Source organism: Oncorhynchus gorbuscha, linkage group LG15, assembly GCF_021184085.1.
Source record: "Oncorhynchus gorbuscha isolate QuinsamMale2020 ecotype Even-year linkage group LG15, OgorEven_v1.0, whole genome shotgun sequence".
NCBI lineage: Eukaryota > Metazoa > Chordata > Actinopteri > Salmoniformes > Salmonidae > Oncorhynchus > Oncorhynchus gorbuscha.
Window position 1 is genome coordinate 8,122,540 of NC_060187.1, and position 18,541 is coordinate 8,141,080.

Below are 18,541 nucleotides of genomic sequence, written 5' to 3' on the forward strand. Positions count from 1 at the left end.
TATTCCTGAAACCCAAAAGTACTTGTTACATTTAGGGGTTAAAGGGGTGGGAAATTCCAATCCTCGAGGGCCTGATTGGTGTCACAGTTTTGACCCAGTCCCAGCTAACACACCTGAGTCCAATAATCACCTAAACCTTCAGTTTAGAATGCAAATTGATTAACCCGCTGTGTTTGCTAGTGTCACAGTATTATTTAGTCTGTCCCCTCGCCCCTACCTGGGCTCGAACCCCTCTGCACACATAGACAGCTGACACCCGAAGCATCGTTATACCCATCCCTGCTCAAAAGCCGCGGCCCTTGCAGAGCAAAGGGAACCACTACTTCAAGGTCTCAGAGCGAGTGACGTCACCGATCGAAACGCTATTAGCGCGCACCACCGCTAACTGGCTAGCCATTTCACATCGGTTACACTAGGGATGGAGAAATAGTGTGACACCAATCAGGCCCTTGAGGACTGGAGTTGCCCACCCTGTGAAATTCACACACTTAACAAGAGAACATCCCTGGTCATCCCTACTGCCTCTGATCTGGCGGACTCACTAAACACAAATGCTTTGTTTGTAAATTATGTCTGAGTGTTGGAGTGTGCCCCTGGCTATCCGTAAATAAAACAAAAACAATAAAATGATGCTGTCTGGTTTACTTAATATAAGGAATTTTAAATTATTTATACTTTTACTTTTGATACTTAAGTATATTTTAGCACTTACATTTACTTTTGATACTTAAGAATATTTAAAACCAAATACTTTTAGACTTTTACTCAAGTAGTATTTTACTTGGGTGACTTTCACTTGAGTCACTTTCTATTAAGGTATCTTTACTTTTACTCAAGTATGACAATTGGGTACTTTTTCCACCACTGCGTGCACGTAGCCTACTTGAAAGCGGTGTTTTCTTCAGCCTACAGATATCCCAAGGTTGGAATGGCAAGGTTATCACTGTTTAAAAACTCAAAAATGTGAAGCCCCTCAAGTGCCTGGTGATAGTGTGGCCTATTGTGATGAATACCAGACAGAATAGCGATCATTTCAACAACGTAATTTCAACACCCATGTCATTACAGTTTAAGATGTGGAAAAAAATGTAAATCTGTTGCTGTGCCCTTGAGCAAGGCATTTAACGTGTCAATGGTGGCCCTGGCCGTGTGTGGGTGTCTTATGGGGAGTTGGGATATGCAAGAAATACATTTACATTAAACACTTGTAACAGGACAAATATAAGCAGGCCAGTGCGGCAGTAATCCGGAACCTTTTTTCTGCTGCTACTTTGTTTCTTTCGGATTGTATGGGCTGTAGAATTTTGATCCTGGTGGTCATGTGATTTTGATCAGCCTAGTTAGCTAACTGATAAAAGTCAACATTTCATGCTGTATTAGGTACATTTTGTCGACTTTGCACAACAAGAGTTAGACTATAACTTATAATAATGCTGTTGGTGTTATCTGACGAACATAAGGAGCACCTGGGGTTTCTGCCAGAGGTGGACTCTGCGGGTAAATATGACTGTTAGCATGACAGCTAGCTAATGTTACCAGCTGTCATTAGACTAACTAAATCAACGCTAGATTAATTGTGTTTTAAAGTTATTAAACCAGTGCAACATCGATTGTCCTGTCTGTTATCAAGATGTTATTCCAACTAACGTTCGCTACTTCCGTCTGCCTATAATGTTACTGTGCCTGTCCAGAAACAACCAAGCTACCGATACCCCTTGAGTGGATCTGACATGACTAATGGGTCTAACAATATGTCAAATGCCACTAGAATATCAGAAAGCAAGGCAGTCCTCATATATAACCCTAGGCGGGATAGGTGCTATGTCCTTACATGTTCTGTTTTTAAAGGCGAATTGGCTGTGGCAGCCAAAATACTCAATCTAAACGTGAATCGATACTCAATTGCTGTATGGTTATAGAAACGTAGTTCCCTTTACTTTCATATCACATTTAAAACATAAAAAAAAAACGTTTGTAGCGTCCGTCTTACGTTTATATACGGACACCGGTGTTCGGAGACGCAGATTCGCACCGGTCGTCCACCCGGTCTGTAACATGGTAATATTTCCGTGTGGGAGCCCTAATCTTATAAAAGTTGTGTAGTAATTTAACCTTTTCATTTTTGAAAATTTCTCGCTGATATGGAATATGTTCCTTAGGTTTCCAAAACCGTACCACAAGCGATGCGTATGACTATTTAGAGCAAGCTGGTCCGAGAAGATACTTTAGTCAATGGGCGCTAACATAATTAACGTCTATGAATAGGGTAACATAGTCCTTGGAAAATACTGAGTAAAGTTAGGCTCCTTTAGTCCGTTATTGGGCTAGCCAGGGCAGCCGCCAGTGGGCTTTATGGCCCTACACTTTAACACCCACAAGCTGCTGTCCAGCCTAGTGGTAGGCTAATGGTGATCTGGACCGGAGTCACAGGATCATTGCCACAATTTGAGGGGTAATATTTCTTGTTTTTCCTTATCAGTGGTTGGTGAATTTGGACGAATAGCAGTTGAGTTCCTGCGAAAGGGAACAAACCCTAAGATCTATGAGGGGGCTGCCAGTAAGTATCAGTTGCATGATTCTTCCTACAAAACATTTTCTCTGTGTAAAGCTGTAATTCCATTTCTTTGTTCAACATGTTTTACATGGTAGACTTGTAGCTAACTCGTTTCCCCTCCTCACTGTGTCCTTCAGGGAAGCTGAATGTTGACGCAGAGACCGTACAGCATGGTGTGGAGGGACTCATGTACCTGCTCACCGAGAGCTCCAAACTCATGGTGAGTGGGTACCTAGAGCCTGCCCTATACCCTTCCTACACCTAACACACTGAGGGGTGAGAAGTTAGACAGAGGAGTGTGCTAGTCTCTAACTAGCACACTTACATTGAGGCAGCTCTCGGAAGAGTTCAGAATGAATTGCTATGTTAAGCCTGTTCTCTGCCTTGTGTATGTGTTGCAGATCTCTGAGGTGGACTTTCAGGACTCAGTGCTGGTGCTGGGCTTCACCGAGGAGCTGAACCACCTGCTGCAGCAGCTCTACCTGGAAAACAGGAAGGAGATCCGACACATCCTGGGTGAACTCACCCCCTCACTGCCACACTACCACAACCTGGAGTGGAGGCTGGACGTGCAGGTACTCTGTTGTCCGTTTGTTTTCTCTGTCTGCATGTCTCTCTGTTGGCCTGTCTGTGCGTCTGCTTTTGTTGTGCGTGCAGGGTTGCTAAGTCTGCGGTTTCCCTGACAAATTGGGATACTTTGATAACGATGTCGCGGGTGAAAATGTATTGGCTGTGGGTTTTTGGCCTATTTCTAAGTTGCGCCGGTCAATCACAATTGCTGATCATTTGTTAAAATGCATTAGATTGACGGTAACAGTCAGTCAGATTAGGCTGCCGGGGAAATACAATGTCTGTTGTTGACAAGCATATTCAGTTCATATCCATGTTATTAATATTTAATTCAGTGAGTATAACCCCCATCCTCAGCAGCCTATTTCAGCAGGCTATTGGGAAACATGTAACTCATTGACAATGTCTGTTGTTGATGTTAAGCATATTCAGTTCATATCCATGTTATTAATATTTAATTCAGTGAGTATAACCCCCATCCTCAGCAGCCTATTTCAGCAGGCTATTGGGAAACATGTAACTCAAATTCGCCTCTCCTATTCATGTTACGGGGAGCCTCTGAGAATAACATTGAGGCTTACACGCTGACTGAGTTCATCAGGAAGTGTATAAAGGATGTTGTTCCCACTGTGACTATTAAAACCTGCCCAAAAACAGAAACCATGGATAGATGGCAGCATTCACGCGAAACTGAAAACGTGAACCACCGCATTTAACCACGGCAAGGTGACTGGGAATATGGTTGAATACAAACAGTGTAGTCTTGAAGCAAGTGGGGACAGCATACTGGAATAGGGAGAGATTGAATATGTCCGTAAACACTCCAGCCAGCTGGTTTGCGCATTCTCTGAGGACGCGGCCGGGGATGCCGTCTGGTCTGGTACCTTGCGAGGGTTTACACGCTTAAATGTATATGGCAGGGTCTACAGACAATCACGGACTACAAAAGGAAAACCAGCCACATCGCGGACACCGACATCTTGCTTCCGGACAAGCTAAACACCTTCTTCGCCCGCTTTGAGGATAACACAGTGCCACCAACGTGGCCCGCTAAGAACTTTGGGCTCCTTCTCTGTGGCCGACGTGAGTAAGAGTTAAACGTGTTAAACCTCGCAAGGCTGCCAGCCCAGACGACATCCCTAGCCGCGTCCTCGGAGCATGCGCAGACCAGCTGGCTGGAGTGTTTACAGACATATTCAATCAACCCTTATCTTAGTCTGCTGGGCCTACATGCTTCAAGATGGCTACCATTGTTCCTGTACCCAAGAAAGCAGAGGTAACTGAACTAAATGACTATCGCCCCGTAGCACTCACGTCTGTCATCACGAAGTGCTTTGAGACTAGTCAAGGATCATATCACCTCCACCTTACCTGACGCCCTAGACCCACTTCAGTTTGCTTATCGCCCCAATAGGGTAATCGTCAGCACATTTCCCTATCCCATCTGGACAAGAGGAATACCTATGTCAGAATGTTGTTCATTGACTATAGCGCTGCCTTCACCATAGTAGCCTCCAAGCTCATCATTAAGCTTGAGGCCCTGGGTCTGAACCCTGCCCTGTGCAACTGGTCCTGGACTTCCTGACAACACCTCCACTTCGCTGATCCTCAACCATGGGGCCTCACAAGGATGTGTGCTCAGCCCCCTCCTGAACTCCCTGTTCACCCATGACTGCGTGGCCAGACACGCCTCCAACTCAATCATCTAGTTTGCAGACTACACAACAGTAGTAGGCTTGTTTACCAACAATGACGAGACCGCCTTCAGGGAGGAGGTGAAGGCTCTGGGAGTGTGGTGCCAGGAAAATAGCATCTCAGTCAATGTCAACAAAACAAAGGAGATGATTGTGGACTTTAGGAAACAGCAGAGGAATCCCCCCTCCCCTCCCATCCACATTGATGGGACTGCAGTGGAGAAGGTGGAAAGTTTTTAAGTTCCTCGGCGTACACATCACTGACAATCTGAAATGGTCCATCCACACAGACAGTGTGGTGACATTTGCCTTGGCCCCTCAAACTTTTACAGATGCACAATTTGAGAGCATCCTGTCGGGCTGTATCACCGCCTGGTACGGCAACTGCTTCGCCCGCAACCGCACGGTTCTCCAGTGGTTGGTATGGTCATCCCAACGCATCACCGGGGGCACACTACCGGCCCTCCTGGACACCTACAGCACCCGATGTCACAGGAAGGCCAAAAAAGATCATCAAGGATCTCAACCCTTGAGCGGCCTGTTCACCCCGCTACCATCTAAAAGGCGAGGTCAGTACAGGTGCATCAAAGCTGGGACTGAGAGAATCTGTTTTTCAGTCTATCTCAAGGCCATCGGACTGTTAAATAGCCATCATTAACCGGCTACCACCTGGTTACTCAACCCTGCACCTTAGAGGCTGCTGCCCTATATATACATAGACATTTACAGTACCAGTCAAAAGTTGACACACCTACTCATTCAAGGGTTTTTCTTTATTTTTACTATTTTTCTACATTGTAGAATAATAGTAAAGACATCAACACTATGAAATAACACACATGGAATAATAGTGAAGACATCAACACTATGAAATAACACACATGGAATAATAGGAATCAACACTAGAAATAACACGAAATAATAGTGAAGACATCAACACTATGAAATAACACACATGGAATAATAGTGAAGACATTAACACTATGAAATAACACACATGGAATAATAGTGAAGACATTAACACTATGAATTAACACATACGGAGTCATGTAGTAACCAGAAAAGTGTTAAACGAATCAAAATATATTTTAGATTCTTCAAAGTAGCCGCCCTTTGACTTGATGACAGCTTTGCACACTCTTTGCTCGTTCCTAATATTTACATTTCTTAATCCCCATTCTTTTACTTTCAGGTTTGTTTATATTGTTGTGAATTGTTAGATACTACTGCATTGTTGGAGCTAGGAACACAAGCATTTAGTTAGATACTACTGCACTGTTGGAGCTAGGAACACAAGCATTTAGTTAGATACTACTGCACTGTTGGAGCTAGGAACACAAGCATTTAGTTAGATACTACTGCACTGTTGAAGCTAGGAACACAAGCATTTAGTTAGATACTACTGCACTGTTGAAGCTAGGAACACAAGCATTTAGTTAGATACTACTGCACTGTTGAAGTTAGATACTAGGAACACAAGCATTTAGTTAGATACTACTGCACTGTTGGAGCTAGGAACACAAGCATTTAGTTAGATACTACTGCACTGTTGAAGCTAGGAACACAAGCATTTAGTTAGATACTACTGCACTGTTGGAGCTAGGAACACAAGCATTTAGTTAGATACTACTGCACTGTTGGAGCTAGGAACACAAGCATTTAGTTAGATACTACTGCACTGTTGGAGCTAGGAACACAAGCATTTAGTTAGATACTACTGCACTGTTGGAGCTAGGAACACAAGCATTTAGTTAGATACTACTGCACTGTTGGAGCTAGGAACACAAGCATTTCACTACACCCGCAATAACATCTGCTAAATATGTGTATGCAATCAAATTTTGATTTGATAAATGATTCTGTCATTTTGAACTAAGCAAGCTGCTAAATTGTTCAGCCTACGTCTTGCCTAGGCTACTGTAGGCGATCTGAAATTAGATCTAGTCTTATCAAGGGCTATAGTCAGCCTGCATCTTGTTTAGCAAACAATGGCAAAGGTGAATTACTATCATAAACCTAGATTTTAGTGTGTAGCCTATCCCTATTGAAACGACAAGTCATTCTCGTAGAAAGGCCATTTTATTCTTTAATGAATTCTATTTTTTGTCTTAACATCTGGCACAATTGCCAGAAAATAGTTTTCACATTCTGTTTTTTTTTGGAGGACCGTTCAAGTGTTTCTTGTGCAGAGGTTTCGAGGTTCCTCTGTCCAACTCACTCCAATCTCGTGTTGGATTTATCTGTAGTTATGCACATGTGCAAAAGGGATTTATTTACAATTATAAACTGGGCTCGAGCCCAGAATGCTGATTGGCTGAAAGCTGTGTTCAATAAGACTATATACCATGTGTATGACATGTTTTTTTTTATTTTTATTTTTTACTGTTCTAATTACGTTGGTAACCTGTTTATAATTGCAATAAGGCACCTTGGGGGTTAGTGGTATATGGCCAATAAACCACAGCTAAGGGATGTATTCTTGTGACATATTCAAATTCCTTTATTAGGTCACCTCCTAGCTCGCAATAATTTTTTGATGAAAACCAAATGTTGCTTCTAACGTCATTACAAGTTACGTCGATATTCCGATATTCCTGCCTGATAACGTCATGGAAAAATAGTTTTTATTGAATAAATGCTGCAATTTTGGGGGGGGAGAGGGGCTAGTTAGACCTGTGTGTGAGTGGAGTCTTTCTGTGTTTGTCTCTCTTTGATGGTACATCAATTCAGTTTGTAAAAATAAAAAGTCCCCCTCCCATCTCTCTCCTCCAGCTGGCTAGTCGTGCCCTCCGGCAGCAGGTTAAGCCTACAGTGACTATGAAGCTGCACCTGGAGGAGAGTGGAGGTGATAAGAGCGCTAAGGTACTACAGACTGACCCTGCCACCCTGATGCACCTCATCCAGGAGCTGGAGAATGCCCTAGCTGAGCTCAAGACCACACATTGCCGGAGGATCCTACGCAACATCAAATAGGGACCTCCGACTGACACAACTATTGTCCGTTATTGAACTGGGACATCACTAATCTGGACGCGTGCAACATCAAATCCGTTGGACACAGATTCCTGTGCAACATCAAACAAGGTTGACCCCGGAACCCTATGTAAGAGCAAATAGGGTCCCCCCTGACATGAAATTATTTCTCAACTTTGAATTGAGCTCTGCCAGCAGAGGGCGCTACAGCTTACCCTGCATCAGGAATAGCAGGGATAGGAGATGGGCCACTATCACATGCTTATGTCTCCTTGTCTCCTTTTTTACTTTCTGTTTGGATCAAGACCTGTAGCCACGGAGTGTCTTGGAGTATCTAGGATCAGTTTATCCTTTTTAGATCATAATGAATCAGATTTATATGGACAGATCCTATATCAGCTCTCACCTACTCTGAGACTCTTTGTGGACACAGGCCCTGGGAGAGCTGATCAGGAAAAGTGAAATAAAAATGGCAGAGGCCACCTGGGGTATGCTATCACCTGTGCAGTTTTATTCCGATCAGGGAGCGAGATGAGGCATTGCAATTCTAATTCACTTAGCTAATGGCAATCACAATAACCAGATCAGAATTAGGTGGGAGGTTATTTTGGGCATTTCTAATGTTGAATGTTGAGGTTGCTGATGGATATTTTCTAACCTTGTGGAAACACAGCACTTGGCAAAAGCCCTCAGTTGTAATCATGCAGTGCTTTTGCATTCCATTTCTTTGATCATTGAATTTGTTCACCTTCACATGTAAAAGTGTTAATTGTATTGTATATCACGTTTTTTGTGCTAACTTTTTTTTTTTTTTGGGGGGGGGTAGCCTTGATTCTTTTCACGGACCAATTGACCTTTTGCTAAGCCCTGCCCCAGAATGTTGGGCAACCAATCAACTGGATAGCCACTGTCATCATGTCCGACTCGGACAAGCTCCGGTTTAAATCACATGAAATCCAGTGAGGACTATGGGGAAAAAACAAACAGGTTTCTTTAAAAACAACATTTTGCCAAAATGGCTAAATAACTTAACAGTGCAGCAGGAGTACTTGATACGGCGATTCCTGAAATACAGAGCCTGTTGATGGAGTATTTTTCAAATCTGAAATTATACTAATAACATTGCCAGTTCAGCTGGGTAGCAAACTCTTGTCTCATTGATCACCAAAATGTAGCTGACGCTAGCTTAATATAACTTGTTTTCTCAATGTATGTTAGCTAAGTTATCAATGTTATGAATACAACTCCTATCTGGTCTCGACATCAGGATATGATTTGAAAGCGCTAGTTGTCTCCAAAGCACTGGAAAACATTTTCCGATGTTGCAACAGTAACCAAGGAGGGGGCGGGCATAGAGAAGGGTCAATTATGGAGGACGGTGAGAGAACACTGCATTGTATAATGTAGTAGAGGATTCAGAATGTGTTCTTTCTGTTATACATCAAGTGTTAATTTTTTTGTTTTACTCCTGCATGTCTGACTAATGTATTCTTCTAGGATTTCTGATTTAAATTTGAGTGGCTGAATGTTACTTTGAATTTTATAAAGCAAAGAAGTTAAAATGTTTACCTGCGACTGTTTCTTGAGCAACAGAGAATAGTATTTAGATATTGCCCTCTATTCATTTTTCAAAGAGTGATGATGTCAGGTTTTTGTGAGTTAATTTTTTGGCAATCATTTTTTGTGAACACATGCCTGTTCATTGGTTTATAATAGTATTACTTCTCAAATAGGGAATGATTACACAAATACCTCCATCAGCAAACTAAACAAAACAGCTACTTAGGCCAATCAACTCAACTTTGCTCCTGTTTTTATTTTGATGTATGTTATTGGTAAACCACTACTATCTGCAAAACAAAAGCAGAGACTTGACTGAGACCTAATTCAACTCCTATGGCAGTCTTAAGACACAGTAGGCTGGAGAATATAGTAGCTGGAAATTAACCTTTGCGGGGGTTGCCCGGCCCTATTCCTAATTACAGTACCTATCCCTCCTATGAAGTTCATACTGAATAGAATTCTAGCTGGGGGAAGGAACTAGGGGAGAAATAGAACCGGGCCAATATGGTGGCTGGAAAGTTACTGTAACTGTCTTGGCTCCAGACCATACCAGATAGAATTTGCCTCTAGGCACTGATCGCGGATCAGCTTACCCTCCCTTGCAATGTAGGGGAAAAATTGAATTTGGCCTATATTACTATAGCCCATAGAAATGCATCGAATAAGACATTCAGAAATGTGGGAAAAAAACTGTAAAAAAATAAGGAATAAAGGTTTTGAAGTGTCCTACATCTAGGAGATATAAGAAAGCATTTCTATTTAACTAGGGAAGACCGTTAAGAACAAATTCTTATTTACAATGACTGCCTAAGAACAGTGGGTTAACTACCTTGTTCAGGGGCAGAATGACAGATTTTTACCTTGTCAGCTCTGGGATTCGATCTAGCAACCTTTTGGTTACTGCCCCAACACTCTAACCACTACAGACACCTGCCCTGAAATTATACAGTACCATTCAACAGTTTGGACACACCTACTCATTCAAGGGTTTTTCTTTATTTTTACTATTTTCTACATTGTAGAATAATAGGGAAGACATCAAAACTATGAAATAATACATGGAATCATATAGTAACCAAAACAGTGTTAAACAAAAACATTTAAAATAAATACTGTTTCCGCTTTGTCATTATGGGGTATTGTATTTAGATTTAGGAAAACATTTATTTAATCCATTTTAGAATAAGGCTGAAACAAAGATGTGGAAAAATTCCAAGGGGTCTGAATACTTTCTGAATGCCCTGCATGCCGTGTTCCAAACAACTGGGAAGAATATGAGGTCAAATCACGACGTCAGTGATCTTCAGGTCGGAAAGTCACAGCTCTAGAAAGAGGCTCTATTTCGGATGACTGTTCAAACCAATTTTGTTTTTCTCCCAGTCTGAGCGATTTTTTTTTTCCCCCTGTGTTTCCAGTTGTTTTGAACCCTCGGAAGTCAGCGAGTTCCGAGCTCCCAGTTGTTCAATAACACAGGTGCTTCCTGTGTAATCACGTCAACTTTACTGCACTTCCTGGAACCATCTTCACAGTTCAGACCCTATTTGAGGCTGAATACTAAAATCACGTTATTGTATCATTAAAAGACATCTGATGTGTATAAGAACATATTTAGATCAGTTGAATGTAGTCATTCAGAAAGCCTTTTATAAATAACATATTACATACCAGTACAATGTAACAATAATACAATGACATGCTTGTAATCAACTTATGATCATTATTAATCTAGAAGATGATGAAAGATCATAACATGTTGTGCAGGCATGTACAGACATAACACAAACAACTTAAACATACCAGCAAGACTAAAATTTCTATCGTCAAATATCAGAGTTATTTTTAATTTTTTTAACCTTTATTTAAGCAGGTAGGCTAGTTGAGAACAACTTCTTATTTACAACTGCGACCTGGCCAAGATAAAGTATAGCAGTGTGAACAGACAACACAGAGTTACACATGGAGTAAACAATTAACAAGTCAATAACACAGTAGAAAAAAAAAGAACAAATTCTTATTGACAATGACAGCCTACACCGGCCAAACCCGGACAACGCTGGGCCAATTGTGCGCTGCCCTATGGGACTCCCAATCATGGCCAGTTGTGATACAGCCTGGAATCTAACCAGGGTCTGTAGTGACACCTCTAGCACTGAGATGCAGGGCCTTAGACTGCTGCGCCACTCGGGAGCCCCTGAGCAAGTAACCCCTGACTGTATCACATAGATCTACCTCTTAACCCCCAGACTATTGAGGGGGCTGCTGTAGAGTTCAGGGGTCAGGATAGACCCAGTGACAGGTGTGTTTCTCAGGGTACGGGTTGGGTGGAGGTGTGTGTATGGAGGGTCAAGGGGTTCTGTGTCAGATATCTGCTGAACTTCTGGCAAAGTCAACTGTTCTCAGAGACAGATGCACATCGCCAGAGAGCTTACCTCAGAGACAATCAGAGCCATGTGTGTGTGTGTGAATCAGAATCGCAGGCACAGCTAAAAAAACGAGAATGAGTACTGTGGGAGTAAATTCATCCTCATCCTTTGAAGATACTGTCCAGTGTTTCCAGATTGTTGATAAAATATGACCTATAATAATGCTTGTAATTACTACTTTTTGGAAGGAACAGTATGTTACAAGCAGCCTTTCTGTGTTGCAATGGTGTGGGCGTATACCGGTCATAAAGACTATTCACAAGAGTTGACCAGTGTTGATTGTTGTCCAGTTCAGTCAATGAGGCAGGATGAAATCAATCTCTATGAGAAAATAGCACACATTTGTCTAAACTGTCTTGAGATACAAGTTTGAGATGGGATTTTTAAAAGTTTATTTTTATTAAATTATTTATTTATACTTTGGGAAACAAATACGAATATAAGACGAGTCAACAACATTATTTGGGTATGAGTTAACAGATTATGAACTTCAATGACTCTTACATAATAATCCTAATTCTTTATTTACCTTCAGTTCAAATGATGTCTCCACTATGGATGTAGTCAATGTTATGTGGTTGAATATGATCCCTGTTCATTGACTGCCCCGCCATCTGACCGGGGCTTTTCCTGGCACGCCAGACAGCTTGGTGTTTGGGCTTTGGTTGGGCATGCAATGTTACATCAGGATGACTGGTGGCTTGTGGCTGTATTATAATTTTTTTTTATTTGAACTTTATTTAACTAGGCAAGTCAGTTAATAACACATTCTTATTTTCAATGATGGCCTAGGTACAGTGGGTTAACTGCCTTGTTCAGGGGCAGAACGACAGATATTTACCCTGTCAGTTTGGGGATTCAATCTTGCAACCTTTCAGTTACTAGTCCAATGCTCTAACCACTCGGCTACCTGCCGCCCTAAGTACAGTATCTGTGAGTGCTGTGGCTACAAAAATATACATTTGATTTATTTTGTGGGATACATCAACATTCTGCACCCTATAGTCAACCATACATAGCCTACCTCTCGACCAAGAAGCTTCCAATCCAGAGAAAATCATTGACTTTTTGGTCTCAGAAGATTCTACTGTACTCTTGAGAACATTTTACTGTACTCTTGAAGATTCTACTGTACTCTTGAAGATTCTACTGTACTCTTGAGAACATTTTACTGTACTCTTGAAGATTCTACTGTACTCTTGAGAACATTTTACTGTACTCTTGAAGATTCTACTGTACTCTTGAGAACATTTTACTGTACTCTTGAAGATTCTACTGTACTCTTGAGAACATTCTACTGTACTCTTGAGAAGATTCTACTGTATTGTTGAAGATTCTACTGTACTCTTGAGAACATTTTACTGTACTCTTGAGAACATTTTACTGTACTCTCGAGAAGATTCTACTATACTCTCGAGAACATTCTACTGTACTGTTGAGGATTCTACTGTACTCTTGAGAATATTCTACTGTACTGTTGATGATTCTACTATACTCTTGAAGATTCTACTGTACTTTTGAGAAGATTCTACTGTACTTTTGAGAAGATTCTACTGTATTCATGTAGGTGCACTACTTCTATGACATGATGGGGTTGGTGGTCTGAGGCCGGAAACGGACCAGTGAACCCAGCCCAGACCCCCCCCCCAGCCAGACTGAGGAGTCCATGGCTGCTTGGTAGGTACATTGTTGAGGACAGAGTAATTGTCCATCAAAGGGATTGGTTTACAGGGTGGCACACGCCATCTCTTAGCATTTGACATGACAAAGGACAGCTGCACCCTCTGTGGAGTACAAGGGCTTCTGGCTACTTTTATGGTGGCCCGTGTTACAGTTTCACACAGTGGTTAAAAGCCCGAAGGGCCACCGACTGGGAAACATATAGGAATCTATTCTAAAAGGTAAACAAACTAAACTGTTATCAATTTTTCATTGTTATGAACATGGAGCTTAATTTAGCCCACCAAACAGAGATTTAACCTGCTGCGTTCTAATACCCTAATGCTGAACTTTTTAATCAATTGAGCCAGAGGCATATTTGCCCTGTGTACCACATTAGTGGATATGTTTTATTTAAATAAATAAAAAACACATTTGATAAAATTCACCAAAAAAAATATTTAAAAAACATTGGCTAAAATTCAACTAGATAACTTTTAGGGGGATAAAAATGAACCTAGATAAATAAAAAACGTGTTGATAAAATTCGCCATGAGTGCAATGTGTTGACATTGTAATGAAACGACTGCAAGCACAATGTATTTGTCATTTTATCAAATACAGGCCCCTCACCACACTATAGACTGGACCACTAAAGAATACGTGGGATTGAAAATTCACAAAGAGAAAAAGTAGTGTATCTGACTGGCGTGGGAGGGTTTATCAGTCATGCTACTATATATGGGCAAATTAATGAGAAACCTACTTCGAAGAGATCACTGCATAGTGTATGTATACTCGGGCAAAATCACAGAGAAACATTTATTTCAGTCAAAGTATCTAGGGCGGGGCACCAAGCGCTCAAATTTCCAATGGTTATCCAACAGATGGGTAGGCTAATGTTTTCACACCCACACTGGGGCTGTTGTGTGACAATCCGTTAGGCTACATTCAAAACGATTTCACGGCTGTGCTTTTTCCACCAAAAAGTCATTATCTTCTACAGAACATTCAAAACACAAACATCCAGTCGACATTTTTAGATTAACTTTACTTAAATTGTTATATTTCAGTAAATAACTATTTTAGAGCAGAACACAGGGCCGTCTCCAAACGGAAAGAAGCAGCTGTGATTTTTTACAAAAAAGCATCTCGCAACAACTCTATTCCGCAACTTTGTGGCATTTTGTTAGAACTATTTCAACATTTGCGTCATTGTTACACCCGCCATCAATAGTTTGTAAATTGAGAGATATTTGTTTAGTAATCCTGAAACGGTCCAACCCCTCGAGCGCCGGAGCTCATGCATTATTCATGAGCGACTGCTGACACAGGCGTCGTAGAAAAGTTGAGTTTACAAACTTTGGGACAGGAGCAACAAGATCTACCGAACTGGCCGGAGCAAAGGGAAAGTAGCTACATTTAAATGTACTTTTCTCATGTAGGGACAAATTTAGTTGTTCTCTATCTTACTTTAATAGAATAGTTTTATTGCGAGTTTGACGGCAGAAAGGTGAACTATTTTTGTCCACACAGAGGGTTTATAAAAGTTTGCCTGAGAGTAGCCTAGGCCTACTTCAGAAGGCTCAACGTTTGATAGTTGTATAAAGCCTCAACTTTAAATCGTTTTTATATTTTCTGTATTGCTCTAACTTTTACATTAAGACAAAATGAGCAACCCACTTCAGCCAATGCCAGGACAACAAGTTATCCATGTCGCGCAGGACTCGGATACGGATCTCGAGGCGCTTTTTAATTCGGTTATGAACCCGAAAGCCAGTTCATGGAGGAAGAAAATGTTACCCGAGTCTTTTTTCAAGGAGCCAGATTCTGGATCTCACTCCCGACAGTCGAGCACTGATTCGGGCAGTCACCCGCCCAGGCTCACCGTACAACACGTACGGTCACATTCCTCGCCCGCAACTTTACAGATTGGATTGGGAGCCAACCCAACTCCAAGCCCGGTACATCACTCGCACATCCGCCACCAGTCTTTCGATGTTGCCGAAGAGTTGCCGCTGCCCCCTGGATGGGAGATGGCCTACACGTCCAACGGACAGAAGTACTTTCTCAAGTAAGTTGTTGTTGTTGTAGTTTATTCCACAGAAAACACACACGTTAAAGTCCCCAGTCCTTTCAATAAAACAAAACTCCATAATCCTTAAAGCACCACAGATCTGAAGTTCAGTCATTGGTTAATCTGAAATGATAGACGTATAAAGTGGACTGTGCGAAATCAGTGTAACTCTGAGAGTAAACCGCAAAAGCTTCAGATCACTGTGCTGAACGATTGGCCCCTTTGAACACCTATGTGGCAAATTTGAACAGAATACACTATTTGTGTCTTTGTTTGGCTCTCTCAGGTTAAACCTTATAATGCCATCCCCTTCACACAGGTCTAACCTAATGTATAACGGCCTGTAGCCAGCATCAAGTCATTTATGTGAGTCCTACCTGTCTGTGCTTGAAGTAGCCCCCTAGTGCTCTGTGTCAAACTTTTCACGCAGGCCCCAATGCTTTTGTTTTGGATTCATCTTATTCCCAAAATTATTCAATGTTTTGTGCTAGGCCATATAATAACATGAAAACCTCTTAATACACTCAATGGAAAGTTTAGCCATTTAAATAAGGGACGTATCTCCATGGGCAACGTGATAACAGACCACCTCTAGTGTGTTTTGCAACAGCAGTGAAGTTGTCTTTGGTTTCGTTCTCCGAGCCCCAGCCGGTTAAACCACAATGGCTGTTATCTTCTGTGTCTTATCCTCACTCATGCACAGGGACAAGACACAATAACAGCAGATAGATGTCTTTCACACTGAAGTGTCACGCTGACCTTTCATCTCTCACCTAAACACAGGCCCACGGTGTACTGAAGTGTGTGTGACTGAAAATATCAGTGTTTAAATCAATGAAGAGGCTCTGTTCTGTCACCTGTTTTAAACACACACACCTACCTGTGATCACCTTGATAAGAAAGTGATTACCTTATCAGTGCTGCTGGCTCGTATCTTATCAGTGCTGCTGGCTCGTATCTCCCGATCTCTCCTGATGGAGACACCCGTCAGTCTCAATGCTAATGAGTGTTGTGACTCTTCACTCTGTGAAGAACTAGACGAACAGGCAGACCCATTCTTCCCTGGCCCAGGGGTCACCAAGGCTACCTGACCCAAGGCAGACCCATTCTTCCCTGGCCCAGGGGTCACCATGGCTACCTGACCCAAGGCAGACCCATTCTTCCCTGGCCCAGGGGTCACCATGGCTACCTGACCCAAGGCAGACCCATTCTTCCCTGGCCCAGGGGTCACCATGGCTACCTGACCCAAGGCAGACCCATTCTTCCCTGGCCCAGGGGTCACCATGGCTACCTGACCCAAGGCAGACCCATTCTTCCCTGGCCCAGGGGTCACCATGGCTACCTGACCCAAGGCAGACCCATTCTTCCCTGGCCCAGGGGTCACCATGGCTACCTGACCCAAGGCAGACCCATTCTTCCCTGGCCCAGGGGTCACCATGGCTACCTGACCCAAGGCAGACCCATTCTTCCCTGGCCCAGGGGTCACCATGGCTACCTGACCCAAGGCAGACCCATTCTTCCCTGGCCCAGGGGTCACCATGGCTACCTGACCCAAGGCAGACTCATTCTTCCCTGGCCCAGGGGTCACCATGGCTACCTGACCCAAGGCAGACCCATTCTTCCCTGGCCCAGGGGTCACCATGGCTACCTGACCCAAGGCAGACCCATTCTTCCCTGGCCCAGGGGTCACCATGGCTACCTGACCCAAGGCAGACCCATTCTTCCCTGGCCCAGGGGTCACCATGGCTACCTGACCCAAGGCAGACCCATTCTTCCCTGGCCCAGGGGTCACCATGGCTACCTGACCCAAGGCAGACCCATTCTTCCCTGGCCCAGGGGTCACCATGGCTACCTGACCAAGGCAGACCCATTCTTCCCTGGCCCAGGGGTCACCATGGCTACCTGACCCAAGGCAGACCCATTCTTCCCTGGCCCAGGGGTCACCATGGCTACCTGACCCAAGGCAGACCCATTCTTCCCTGGCCCAGGGGTCACCATGGCTACCTGACCCAAGGCAGACTCATTCTTCCCTGGCCCAGGGGTCACCATGGCTACCTGACCCAAGGCAGAAGTGTGTGTGTGTGTGGTAGGGGTCACCATGGCTACCTGACCCAAGGCAGAAGTGTGTGTGTGTGTGGTCCTTCTGTAGCTCAGTTGGTAGAGCATGGCGCTTGTAACGCCAGGGTAGTGGGTTCGATCCCCGGGACCACCCATACGTAGAATGTATGCACACATGACTGTAAGTCGCTTTGGATAAAAGCGTCTGCTAAATGGCATATCAAATCAAATCAAATCAAATTTATTTATATAGCCCTTCGTACATCAGCTGATATCTCAAAGTGCTGTACAGAAACCCAGCCTAAAACCCCAAACAGCAAACAATGCAGGTGTAAAAGCATATATTATTATTATTATGGTAGGGGTCACCATGGCTACCTGACCCAAGGCAGAAGTGTGTGTGTGTGTGGTAGGGGTCACCATGGCTACCTGACCCAAGGCAGAAGTGTGTGTGTGTGTGTGGTAGGGGTCAGCTCAGCAGGGTGTCCTCCAAAAGGATAGTTATTATAGAGGGTGTGAGAAAACACACCCTGGGTTTACTCTCCGTTCAGCCTCAGGGGTAACAGAGGGGGCCCCTGTGCTAAAACATACACATTCACTTCACACACTGAGCCTCTGTTCCCAGATTACTCAACAGTACAGTATCAACATCCCGCAGCCCATTGTCTCCAAAAGGAATCGGTATCCATTTAACATTAACTTAAAGGGATACTTGGGGATTTTGGCAGTGTCCCCTTTATCTACTTCACCACCAGAGTCCGATGAACTAGTACAGGGTCGGCAACCCTGGTCCTGGAGTGCCGCAGAACTGATGAATTATCTCAGTTGGTCAGGCATGGTGCCTAGTTGGAACAAAAGCTTGCAGTACATGGGACAGGGTTGCCTAACCCTGAACTAGTGCATACCATTTAGCTCTGTGTCCAATATGAAGGAAACTGGAGGTAGATTCGCAAAGCCAATGCTAAGTAGC

The 18,541-nt window shown here is 43.2% G+C and overlaps 2 protein-coding genes across 3 annotated transcripts in view; both read left to right on the top strand.

Moving 5' to 3' along the window:
• Positions 1-1,272: 1,272 nt before the first annotated feature.
• Positions 1,273-9,357, top strand: LOC123997121 (COMM domain-containing protein 2-like). The gene is made up of 5 exons (XM_046301188.1): positions 1,273-1,497; positions 2,480-2,557; positions 2,692-2,774; positions 2,956-3,129; positions 7,591-9,357. Exons 1-5 carry the CDS (start codon positions 1,431-1,433, stop codon positions 7,789-7,791), a joined length of 603 nt encoding a protein of 200 aa, XP_046157144.1. The 5' UTR covers positions 1,273-1,430; the 3' UTR covers positions 7,792-9,357.
• A 5,291-nt stretch (positions 9,358-14,648) lies between these two features.
• Positions 14,649-18,541, top strand: part of LOC123996927 (WW domain-containing transcription regulator protein 1-like) — a 72,333-nt gene continuing 68,440 nt past the window's right edge. The window contains exon 1 of one of the 2 annotated variants that reach the window (XM_046300780.1): positions 14,649-15,510. In XM_046300780.1, coding sequence (XP_046156736.1) covers positions 15,107-15,510 — 404 coding nt within the window. In that variant the 5' untranslated portion in view covers positions 14,649-15,106. The remainder of the gene's footprint in view (positions 15,511-18,541) is intronic. The other variant, XM_046300779.1, reaches the window with a different exon arrangement.